We start from the raw sequence: 12,524 nt of genomic DNA on the forward strand, positions 1-12,524 counted from the left end.
CAAGACACAGTCCACTCGGTGTCTGGGGCAGCTGACCATGATTAGCCAAAAAGGGACAAACACGGTGTCTCTAGTCAACCTTGCTAAAAATGACACCGAATCTTCCTCTTCCTTCAGGAAGCCCAGGCACCTCAGACAACTGTAGAACGTGAAAGGAGTTAATGACTACCACGGTATGAAAAAAAACATTACTATGGAAGCTCATTTTTCTGCTTGTATTTTCTTTGAGCATGTTTAGGGCCTTGGGTGTGTAGACCTAGCCAGAGTCTAACACATCCTAGTTGGTTTTCTTTGCCTACTTGGAAAGCCACTCACCAGGTGGCAATTCTCACCTTGGTTCAGGCTGAGGTTGGGCTTAAGAGAACTGTAGGTGTAAGAGGAGAATTAGGGGATCACCCATCTCATAGCTCACACAGTGGGTATATTGAAGAAAGCAACTGGACATTGGGCTGAGGAAGTCTTGGCTTCTTGCTAGTGGTGGAGAAGTCCCTCAATATCTCTCAACTACAAAATGGTAATTCTTACTCGATAGGATTTGTGTGTGTATGTGTGTGTGGTGGTGGTGAAATTGCTTTAAAAATCAAGAAGAAGGGGCACCTGGGTGGCGCAGTGGGTTAAAGCCTCTGAACTTCGGCTCAGGTCATGACCTCAGGGTCCTGGAATCAAGCCCTGCATCCAGCTCTCTGCTCAGTGGGGAGCCTGCTTCCCTTCCTCTCTCTCTGCCTGCCTCTCTGCCTACTTGTGATCTCTATCTGTCAAATAAATAAAGTCTTTGAAAAAAAAATCATGAAGAAGTATACAAAAGAAAGGTTTCTATTCCAGGAGAGCTGAATTTGATGTGTAAATAAATATTAGGCTATATTCAATTTCAATATTAATAAAACCATCTCCACTTATGAATTCCAATATTGCTCTAAAATGAAATACTTTATTTTCATCCTGTGGGTCTCTGAAAATGTACTTTATGAAAATGTACTTTGTGGATAATATACATCACAAAGAGTTAGTAATTTTGTTATCTGATTTTAAATTAACATCATGATATTAGTTACAATCATCCTGTAAATGTATGAACTATTCTCCTTACTAAAATAGTAAGGAGTAGTATTGCTTAAGTTCAAGCAAGGGTAACACTGGAAATATCAAGTGCACAAATCCATTTTGAATTTAGGAAACCCAAAGACTCATATATGATAATATTCAGCCATATCATTTACTAACATGAGAGAAATAGGGCTTGGTTTTATAAAGCCTACAATTTTGATATTTCTCCCTTACAATATAAGAAAATAAAATAATTGGAACTGATCTGACCTCTGTGGGCTTTTTTTAGTACTTTCTTTTTTTTTTTCTTTTCTTTCTTCTTCTTCTTCTTCTTTTTTTTTTTTTTTTTTTTTTTACTTATCTATACTTCCTGATAGGCAGAGATGATGAAATAGTGGCCTATTAAAGGCAGAGAAGTTCCTATAAAAACCCACAAGTGGCGGTTTGACTTGTTTACTGCATGCTGGCTTGCAGGCAGTTATTCCAGGTATTATCTTTGCAGAAAAGAAAACTAAGTAGAAGATCATGGCGAGTTCCAACTGGGGATATGACGACAAAAACGGTAAAGTGCTTCTGCTTCATGTAGATCAAAATAATAGCTCATTGCTTTTCCCAACAAAAAAGGGTATAGAGCATTTAAAAAAATAAATTAAATAAAGTAACTATATAGTCATAGGTTAATGGTTAGAATGGCCTGACTTGAATAATTATAATAACTTTACATGTAATCTTAGCACTTGTCCTTTGGGATATGGTTGTCTATAAAATGCGTTCTCTGTCTCTTCCTCTCTCTCTCTCTATATATATATAGAGAGAGTACTAATATATATACAGATATATTATATATATAGTATATGATATATTGTAGAGAAAGTACTAATATATATATCTGTAATATATAACGTATGTATATATGTACATATATTAATATACAACATATTTATGTTATATGTATATTAGAAATCTAGTACTAATAGTAAAATAGTTATAGTTTTGTTGACAAATATTTTATAGAAAAGATGCATTCTCAAATGTTGAATTTATATTAAGTTAAACAGAATACCATTTAAGGGGCGCCTGGGTGGCTCAGTGGGTTAAGCCACTGCCTTCGGCTCAGGTCATAATCTCGGGGTCCTGGGATCGAGTCCCGCATAGGGCTCTCTGCTTAGCAGGGAGCCTGCTTCCCTCTCTCTCTCTCTCTCTGCCTGCCTCTCCATCTACTTGTGATCTCTGTCTGTCAAATAAATAAAATCTTTAAAAAAAAAAAAAAGAATACCATTTAAGATACTTGAATAAATCATAATCTAATAAGCAAATGCTTAGTGGGAGTCATAAAACAGGGAGTCAAACATTTGATGAAGTTTTGATTGTATGCATGTGTTTGCCTTGGTAGGTCCTGAACAATGGGGCAAGCTGTATCCCATTGCAAATGGAAATAAGCAATCTCCCATTGATATTAAAACGAGCGAAACGAAACATGACACCTCTCTTAAACCTATCAGTATCTCCTATGATCCAGCCACAGCCAAAGAAATTATCAACGTGGGGCATTCTTTCCATGTAAACTATGAGGACAATGATAACCGATCAGGTGAGTGAAAAGACCCTTCTGATTATATTTTCTTTGACCCTACTAAGAAAATTTAAACAATAGGACTTTAAGAAACGTAAATGCCATCCTCAGTCTTCTGTCACATGCGTAGTGCATGTGTGTAAATTTGCTGCAATCTGGTGAAGCATTTTGGACTTCTGGAAAACCGCCAAGTGGTAAAGATGATTTTTGGAACTCCCAGCTTTGTCTTTTTTCAGCCCTTCTCATCCATGACACCATCCTATCTCTTCTGGTCTCTAATATCTTTATACTCACTTCATACTTTTTGAATAAACAGTATTTTTTCCAAGAAGGTCTAATGCTCCATCATAGTGAATATAGAAACTGAAAAGGCAAATATTTTCTAATTGGAATGAGGATGGAGGAACACAGTAAGAAAGACAAATGGACTGAAGAATTTATTTTTTGTGTCCAGAAAAATGCGTCTATCACTGTAAAGTGCTTGGGTACCACTAAGAAAATGAGGCTTACATAAATCTTGCAAGATTTATTCTGTGCATAAGGACTCTTAGCTATCTCCCCCTCCCCTACTAGACTGTAGTGACTGAATTCTTCATACCCCAGGCTTAGCACATTTCCTGCTACATGGTAAGGTTTTCATAACTGTTTCTTGAAAAATTTACCAAATGACAATTTCATAAGACAGCTCTATTGACAAAAGACAAAACTTGTTTTACCTCTTTCCTACAAGGTTCTGAGTCTGAATTTTAGGCAACTTGGGGGTATATCCATTTTTTAATATTAAATTAGATCTGGTGTTATGAGTGTTTAATTAATCATAAGATTACATAGACCCTGAAAATGACACAGTCATTCAATGTTGAAATTTTTAGAGTGACCCCATTGCCCCCCTGGCACTTTCTCTTTTTTCCTGCACAGGCATTCTCCACAAAGGTGTCAAGATACTCATTGTGTCTTGACTAGTTACTTGACTCGTTACAAAGTATGTCATGTGTAACTTGTTACTCAAAATAAATAATTAAAGATCTTAATGCATATTGTCTATATAGTCTTTGTTGAAAGAATGAATGAACTTGCACATTAAAGCAGATTCAAGGTAAGGGCGGTAAAACTATAATTCACTCACCTTCCCGTATACTTCCTTGGCAGCAGGGAAAGGTAAAATTAGGAGCACCTGGGTAACACAGTCAGTTAAGCATTCGACTCTTGATTTCAAATCAGGTCTTGATCTCTGGGTTTGTGAGTTCAAGCCCCATGTTGAGTTCCACACTGGATGTGGAGTTTACTTTAAAAAAAAAGAAAAAAGGAAACAATGAAATTACAACTCATGTGCTGAGAACTGTATATTATCAATGGAATGCTCAGAGACACACCGTACATATGAACACCATCATCATGGTTGTTGGGGGGAATCCAACAAGAAAAAACCTTGGCACTGGTGTTTGTTTTCAGTTCTACTTAATCCAATTTATTGTTGGTTTATGTTAAATGCAACAACAAGCAGGAGCTTATGATCATAAAACTAATAATGGTTCCTTTTTCTTCTAGTGCTGAGAGGTGGTCCTCTTTCTGAAACCTATAGGCTCTGTCAGTTCCATTTTCACTGGGGCAGCACAAATGACTATGGTTCTGAACATACAGTGGATGGAGTCAAATATTCTGGAGAGGTAATGTAACTTAGTAAGTGAGAAGAGATAAATGCACTGAGAATTACTTTCAGAAGCAGCTGCTTTATTACATAAGTCACCTTTATAATGGCTCCAAAGGAATGAGGATTCTCATCCCTATAAGGAATTCCCAGGCCCCATTAAAATCAAGCACACACATACCAAGTTTGGTAATAGAAGGGAATTTTTCATGTGAAAAAGGTAACCTGGAGTTGATGTCCTGAGCCCAGGAATCATCTGTCTTCAAAATGACTCAAAAAACTGTTGTCTTAACATTAGGCTAGCCTCAAGAGGAGGTGCTGCTCTCCTTTAAAGCTCTAACTCTAAAGTAAACATAACATTTGTTTCTTATTCAAATGTTCAAGTTAGGACACACTGGTGGCATGGGTGTGGCCGGGCTGGAACACTTTAGTCAGACTCTACCAAGAGTGCAAGTTTAATCATAGGAATGGACACAGAGAGTAGCGTACACCTCAGTGAGGCTCTGAGGGTTCTTGCTGCTGGCCACCAACCTCCAGCCACTTGAATTGCCCTCCCGTGGAAGTCAGCGATCCCTCTCAAGACACTTTGTCTATATACACATACAAAAATCAAGAATATTTATATCAATCTATCAATAAAGCAACTGGGAGATTGAGAGAGAATATTTGCTCTTTATATGTATGAATATTAAATATATATATATACATATATATGTATATATATATACCCATATATACAGGTTGACTGTTTTTTAATTTTACAAAAACAAATGTATAATACATTGTGGTTTTGTGCCTCTTTTTCTACTTACCAATTTATCATAATCATTTTCCAAGTCAGTGGAGTTAATTCCACCTCATTCTTTTAATTCTCATTCTTTTAATTTTATTTCAATATATGAATATATTGGAATTTATTTAACTAGCCCCCACTGATGGACAATTACTATGCCCTTTGCTTTTTGTTTTATTGGTTTTTTACTTTTACCAGAATGTGCTTCAACAAATGCATCTGTACATATACCTTAAGCACTAGTGAAAGCACTTAAGTAGGGCAGATGTTTGTGTAAGAGGGATTGATAAGTTACAGCGTATGTGCATTTTTTTATTTTAATAGAAGATTTGGGAATTTTACACAAATATAATTGGCTTTATGTTACATTGTAAAGCTTGGCTAATAACTTTTAATACTACATAAATCCATTAAATGTTTCTTCCCCTTTTTCCCTAAAAAATTGAAAGTAGACTAAAGTCAAATGGGTTGGGAGCCTAAATTAATACTACCTTTTTAGAGGCATATCTGGTTGCACCTAAGAAGTATCATCAGAAATCTCCTCACCTAATTTAAGAAAGATAAAAATAATCCCGGCTAGAGAAGAAAGGCACTTAGCCACAAAATTCAACATTCAACTGAGGACAGGAGGGAGGAGAGGAGAGGAGCAGGAGTTGGGGCAAAGGGAAGAGGAGGAGAGAGAAGGAAAAGCAAGAGAGAGAGAGGGAGAGAGAGAGCGAAAGAGATTAAGTAAGTGGTATGTAGAGAATTAATTAATTTAAAGTGATATGATTGACCAGATGATCACTTTACATTGGAAGGTCAGAAAAAGATTCTTTCAGAAGTGGCCTAATTCAAGACAAAAGGCTGTCATTGACAGATTATGGGGAGGGACATGCCAAAGAAAATCAGCAACCAATGCAAAGACTTCAAGTCGTGAACCAAGCAAAGAATTTTAATCTATGAGATGTGCTGAGAGATGGCTGTTGATAAGTGGGGAAAGTAAGAAATTAATGGTAACTATTGTACTTTTTGATTGAGCAATTAGGTAGATAGTAGTACCTTTCCACAGATAGGAAAATGAAACAGGTTTGGCAAGGAGGAAATCAAGAGTTGTACTTTGGCCCTACTAAGTTTGAGAACCCTGTTAGACATCCATGTGGGGATATCAAGAAGATAACAAGATGACAGACATACATATTGGATATTCATATGTAGAGTTCCATAAAGAGCTTAGGCTAAAGATAATGTCTTGACAGGTGTCTAGAGGTTCTTAAGAAAATGTGTTCTTGGCCAAGATTCCTAGACTGTCCAGGAATCCCTTCCTATAAAGTTGCTAAAAAGGACCTCGCCTGACAGAAATTCTTTCAGATTTGTTGAAAGCTAGTTAGTTGGAATTCCTTGTCTTTCCATTCAAAAGAAATTTTTAAAAAGGAGTATATTGAATAGTTATGATATTTTGGGAAAAGAAATTTTACTCACTGGTTCCATGGAAGTTGCAAATTGCCTGCTCTACTCAATGTCCGCAATCCTTCCACAAAGTGAGAAGATAACCTTTCCTATCCACTAGATAAATGTTCACATAAATGTTATCTAAGCCAAGACACATCTTCATACATTAACAAGTTAATTTATAATTTTTTGTCTTCACAGTGGTATAAATAACTAATTGACCACATTATCATTTTTAGCTTCACCTAGTTCACTGGAATTCTGCAAAGTACTCCAGCTTTAATGAAGCTATCTCACAGGCTGATGGTTTGGCAATTATCGGTGTTTTGATGAAGGTGAGTTACAGAGAGTTACAGAGCTCAGCTAACACTATTTCTTACCAATCAAATATCAAAATAGCATAAAATAAGGCAGAAAGATATCTGAGTCTTTCTTTTTAAAAATTTTCCATTTTACGGTATTTTGCTACAGTTTTCTCTTGGCCTTTCCCTTTTTAAGAGAGAATTAAGTTTTTCCGGTAGGGAAAGAATGGGAAGGTGAGTTTCTATTTTCTAAATTCCCTTTCCTGAACTTATTATCAAATTAATGTATCATTGGGGGAAAAATATTGAGGATTATTTTTCCATGAAGAAAGTTCAGTTAATGTTTAAAGTGGCAGATGTTACTTAAATTCTCTATGGGAGTGTCCCTGAAAAGTTTTGTAGGGAAGTTCTCATTAAATTGTGTATACTTGGATCCTCTTGAGTTCTATCCACCAAATCCCAATGTGCAGTTTTCCCCTCCCTCCCCCACCACTAACAAGCAACTGTTGGGCACCAGCAGCGTGTTCAGGAATTCAACTCAATTCTGACACTGTCTACACAGAGATAGCATTAGGTTTCCCAGGCTAAGGGTTCAGACTTGCAAAGGTTACAATTCCCCCACCCTACTTTAGATGTCATTCTCAAGCCCTGTTTGTTAGGTGCTCTTCTGCCTGACTGACTATAAGTCAGAGGTTCCTGAGACCTCTTCTTTGGGTTTGAAGAGGTTTGATTAATCTGCTAGCACAGCTCACAGAACTCAGAGAAACATTTTTCTTACTAGATTACTAGTTAGTTATACAAGAATATAACAGCATTACCCAAATGGAAAAGATGCATAAGGAAAGGTATGGGGAAAGGCAAAGAGCTTCCTCGCCCTGCCCAGGCACACTGTTTTTCCTGTATCTCCCCAAATTCACCAATCTGGAAACTATATCCAGTTTTTGTGGGTTTTTATGGTGACTTCATTATTTACTCATTGTCAATTTACTCATGATTTACTCAATTGGCCATTGGCCATTGATTCAAGTTCTAGCCCCTTTTCCCTCTCCCATCCCCAAAGGTCTGAGGGTGGAACTGAAAGTTCCAACCCTCTAATCACATGGTTGGTTCTCCTGGTGACCAGCCCTCATCCTCAGATTCAGTCCCTAAGTCCCCTAATTAACATAAGAGAAGACACCTTTATTGCTCTCATTGCTTAGGAAATCCTGAGGGCTCGGGAGCTCTGTGTCATAAACATGTTTCTTATTATAAATGTCACACTTAGGTGGCTAACTTTTGGAATTACAGTAATTCTAGTTAACCTTTATTGGACACTTACAACACATTATACACTGTACCAATTATAACTAATAAAACGGGCCAAAAGTAAGAGGTTGTATTTTGTGTCACAGTTTTGCTAAGTTCCTAGATTTTGACTTGTATATCCTTGAACATCTTGCCCATATTAAATTAAAACTGAGCTTTTTGTTTGCCACTTTCTCTGTGCTATGGAAAATGACACACAGAGAGCCATTTTAAAACGCAGCCATAATAACATTTCCAAGAGAACTGTCTTGCACACCCTGCTTTCTAAAACTTTGAACTGGGCCAAATGGCCAACATTCCAAGAAGTCAGCAAGAACAAGAATATCCCATTTGAGAGATCTGATAAGACTGAACTTTTGCATAGTGCCCACTTCACATGACCCATCAGTGAAGTACGGATGCCGTCCTGTTTGTCAGCACCAATGAACTCCTCTCAAAACCACTGACATGATCTCCCTTTTCTTCTATAAAATCCTTGAGTCTGTGTCCTGTAATTGGAATGTTATTTGGCTTTCTACCCCACCATGTGCACCACGAATTGCAGTTCTTTGCTCTTAAATAAACACTTTGCCTCTTGAGCTGGTTTCTTGTTTTTAGGTTGACAGGGGTTACATGTTATGAACAATTTATAGAGGACAAGGGCCCACAAGGACATACGCCCAGCAAAATTCCTTCTCCTAAAACAGTGATAAAATACCTTACCTTTCTTCAGTTACTGTTTTTAATTGAAAAAAAAATTAGCTATACATAGTTTGACTTTATAACAATATCTAACTCACATTTTATTTATTTTTTTAATCTTCAGGTTGATCGGGCCAACCCAAGACTGCAGAAAGTACTTGATGCCCTAAACGCAGTTAAAACCAAGGTCAATAGATTAGATACATCGGTTTAAAACAGAGAACAAGAGTTCACAGAACTATTGAAATCATTTGATTATGTATTTGATGTGAGGAGTAGGAAGACTAGAGCAAAAGTTACCAATTTGAAAAATCAAGGTACTACTAGATATTACTTGCTTCTGAGAAGGTCTCTCACTCATGTATTTGTTTTGTTTTATACTTTTCTTTTTCCCAGTTTTTTTTAAATCTATTTTAGCAGCATGAAATTTGGAGAACAGGTTCCATAGCCATTCAAATTTTCTTTAAAAAACATATCTAACTAAAATGTGACTTTTTTTCCAATTTCACAAAGAAAATGATCTCTGCTTCTTTAGCAGTACAAAAAATGCAGGAGTTAAGGGTATTATTCTGAGATATAATTAATAGGCCACACATAAACAATCAAAAAAGAATATAAGAATAAATAGAAGAGGGCTAAAACTTAACCAATAAGCATGTCAATAATAGATTTGTCACTGGAACAGTATCTGACTTCATTCCTAAAAAACAATAAGGGTTTTATTTTGGAAATGAAATATCTTTTAGAGAGAATAGATTATTTAAAAACTATCTAACCTTTGTTTATGTTCCACCAAATGAGGAAGAAAGAAGATTATTTGGCCAAATGTCAGTGTTGCAAATTTTCAGTCTTCTACTACTTTTTTTTTTTAAGATTTTATTTATTTATTTGACAGACAGAGATCACAAGTAGGCAGAGAGGCAGGCGGAGAGCAGGGGGAAGCAAGCTTCCCACTGAGCAGAGAGCCCAATGCAGAGCTCCATTCCAGGACCCTGGCATCATGATCTGAGCCGAAGGCAGAGGCTTTAACCCACTGAGCCACCCAGGCACCCCAGTCTTCTATTACTTTTATTGTTTGTATTTTCAAGCACATCAGTATATACTATATAGTAGAAAAATTAATTTAAGTCCTAGCTAAAATCTCAAGACAGTGTATATGCCAAAATAATATAACACAGACATCATATATGTATATGATGTATTTTATATCATGGTATAATTATATTACTTTTCTTTTTTCCTCCAGAACAAACGAGCCCCATTCACAAATTTTGACCCATCTACTCTCCTTCCTTCATCCCTGGATTATTGGACCTACTCTGGCTCTCTGACTCATCCTCCCCTTTATGAGAGTGTGACCTGGATCATCTGCAAGGACAGCATCAGTATCAGCCCAGAGCAGGTAGAACATCAAAGGTGGAAGAGTGGGAACTAGAAGTGCAAAACACTAACACCACTTCAGTTCCTAGTATTAATGGGGGACATCATGATTTCAAATAGATTTTTGAGGAGTTTGTTTTCCATTCCTACTGAAAAAAGATTCATTTCTGACATAAGTCTGTTAAAGAATAATAAAGAAATGTGCATTGTAATACTGCTTTTTACTTTATATAGAAAAAAACAATGAGATTCTGAAGTCCTACTATCTTTTACACCTTATTAAGGAAAAATCCAACTCTGTTGAGTGTCATCCTAAAAGTTTCAGAAACAAAGAAAAGATTGTCACAGGACCTTCTACTAAGAATTTGGGGAACTATGCCTCCCAACGCTCATACCCTGAGAGCTGACAAAGGGTTTTTTTGTTGTTGTTGTTCTTTTTTTGAAGCTTTAGTTATTAACTCTCCAACAAGATATGTCTTTAATTATAGTTTATAATTATATTAATAACTACCATTGATGGAGCAACTCCCTTCATTAGGTGCCTTACCTAGGTTTTGTCAACCAATTCTCAAAACAAACCTATAGGACAGGCAATGAACGTAGCCCACTGGTAATGGCCGCTTACTGAGTGTATGCTGCATGGTGAGTACCATTTGGAGAACTTTTTACGCACTAACCAATTTAATCTTCACAACAACCCAAGGTAAATAGCTGATAGTGTTTAATATTTTTTCCTATTAGCTATTTAGGGAGTCTGCTTCGTACTGCACTATCCATATAAAATCTTACCTATATTAAACCTGTACTTAGTATTGAAATGTTGAGGCCATGCCAGGTTTTTTTCAGGTGCAATCATTATTTTCACTTTTGATGGAGCCAGTGATTTTTCTTTTTACATCTCCATAGTTTTATAAGCCAGTTGTTGTATTTGTGGATCTCTTAAAAATCTGTCTATATTAAATGACAGGTTTTTTGGTAAGGTGACGTCTTAAGTAAAAGGTAGGAATATATTTTGGGTGGCAAAGTGATTATCGTAAGAGTTGATAAGTTATCACACATTGTGGTCCACAAAATAAGCCTTCAGCCATAGCTTAAGTCACTCTAAATAGGCTAGATTTTTAGCAGAATAGGACATAAATGCTGAGAACAAACTGATGGTTGCCGGATGGGAAGGAGTTAGGGATGGACATAATAGATGAAAGGGAGTGGGAGGTACAGTTATGAAATGAGTAAGTTATGGGAATAAAAGGCACAGCACAGTGAAAACAGGCAATGTTATTGTAATTTTATCATACGGAAACTGAGGTAACAAGCGGAATGTCACTCCCCCAAAGTAGCCCAGTTGATATTCTGAAAAAGTTGGTGTTCTATTCCAGCCCATCATTAATAATCTAAACCAAATACCTAGTTCAAATAAATGTGAAGGTATTTTTTTACTTCCTCCCTTCCCCCTGGCGAGACCGTTGCAATGAGCAACTCCGTTTTCTAAAAATCAGTGCATTAATAATACTGGAAATAAAGTGTTCTGTGTAACTTTAATAACCTTTGATTCTTTAAATATTTCATCCTCCCTCCCAGCTGGCACAGTTCCGAAGCCTTCTATCAACTGTTGAAGGTGACAAAGCTGTCCCCATTCATCACAACAACCGGCCACCCCAGCCTCTGAACAGCAGAGTAGTGAGAGCTTCATTCTGATGGGACCAGGAAGGAACTTCTTACTCCAGGAACACTGCCCTGCTTCGGACATAACCCAGTAAAGCAGTTTTTAAGAAACGCATTCATTTCAATACTAGCAAGGCAGCATAGCTGCAAATTCAATCTGTAGAGCAAAGTTTTAATTTTTATTCTTAATGTTTAATTCAAATAATAATCCATAAGCTTGTAAAACTTGTCCTTAAATTCAAGTTTATTTTTGTGAAATTCTTTATAATTGCAATTAAATTATACTAAATAATTTCTTAGTGATTTGTATCTGTTTCCATTTTATTCAGTTTTGTTGACCAGTAAAATAGCTTTATCCCTTTCTTGTCTGGTATGTACTCTATTTTTTTAAATGTTAAATAATCAGTGGCCCATGTACATTCCAAAAATCTTAAGTGCCTTATTTGTAATATCATTTTGCCTTAAATGTAATAACCTAAGAGTAGCTTGAGATGAAATATTGAGAAATTAATTTTCTTACTCTTGAAGGCAGCTATACAGCTAAGATTACAACTGTAATTAATATTATTACACTGACCCAATATTGCTATCATCTGTGTTCTCTGTGATAAAAATGGTATCTTACATGGGAAGATGTTGCTTCTGGTTATTGCTTCCACTTTCCCTCCTCCCATTAGCAAAGCCAATGGTCCCCCCCCCCCATTA

At 36.5% G+C, this 12,524-nt stretch overlaps 1 protein-coding gene and 1 long non-coding RNA gene across 3 annotated transcripts in view; one reads left to right on the forward strand and one right to left on the reverse strand.

Annotated features, from left to right (window-relative positions):
- The window catches only part of LOC131826642 (uncharacterized), a 62,121-nt gene that overhangs the window by 33,575 nt on the left and 16,022 nt on the right, over positions 1–12,524 (reverse strand). Inside the window, exon 2 of the long non-coding RNA XR_009351687.1 lies at positions 3,744–3,902. This is a non-coding gene — a long non-coding RNA (uncharacterized LOC131826642). The remainder of the gene's footprint in view (positions 1–3,743; positions 3,903–12,524) is intronic.
- Positions 1,443–12,138, forward strand: CA1 (carbonic anhydrase 1). 2 transcript variants are annotated; one of them, XM_059166094.1, is made up of 7 exons: positions 1,444–1,606; positions 2,438–2,635; positions 4,166–4,284; positions 6,729–6,824; positions 8,902–8,964; positions 10,024–10,179; positions 11,736–12,138. In XM_059166094.1, exons 1-7 carry the CDS (start codon positions 1,570–1,572, stop codon positions 11,850–11,852), a joined length of 786 nt encoding a protein of 261 aa, XP_059022077.1. In that variant the 5' UTR covers positions 1,444–1,569; the 3' UTR covers positions 11,853–12,138. The 2 variants fall into 2 exon arrangements, with proteins under 2 accessions (XP_059022078.1, XP_059022077.1); XM_059166095.1 differs by lacking the exon at positions 6,729–6,824 and having other exon boundaries at positions 1,443–1,606.

This window comes from Mustela lutreola, chromosome 3, assembly GCF_030435805.1.
Source record: "Mustela lutreola isolate mMusLut2 chromosome 3, mMusLut2.pri, whole genome shotgun sequence".
Lineage (NCBI taxonomy): Eukaryota > Metazoa > Chordata > Mammalia > Carnivora > Mustelidae > Mustela > Mustela lutreola.

Excerpts from the sequence above, each read along its gene's own strand:
- CA1 (XM_059166094.1), top strand. The coding sequence starts at position 1,570 with ATGGCGAGTTCCAACTGGGGATATGACGACAAAAACG. Across the intron at positions 4,285-6,728 it reads GAGTCAAATATTCTGGAGAG|CTTCACCTAGTTCACTGGAA; the intron begins GTAATGTAACTT and ends TATCATTTTTAG. Across the intron at positions 8,965-10,023 it reads TAAACGCAGTTAAAACCAAG|AACAAACGAGCCCCATTCAC; the intron begins GTCAATAGATTA and ends TTTTTCCTCCAG.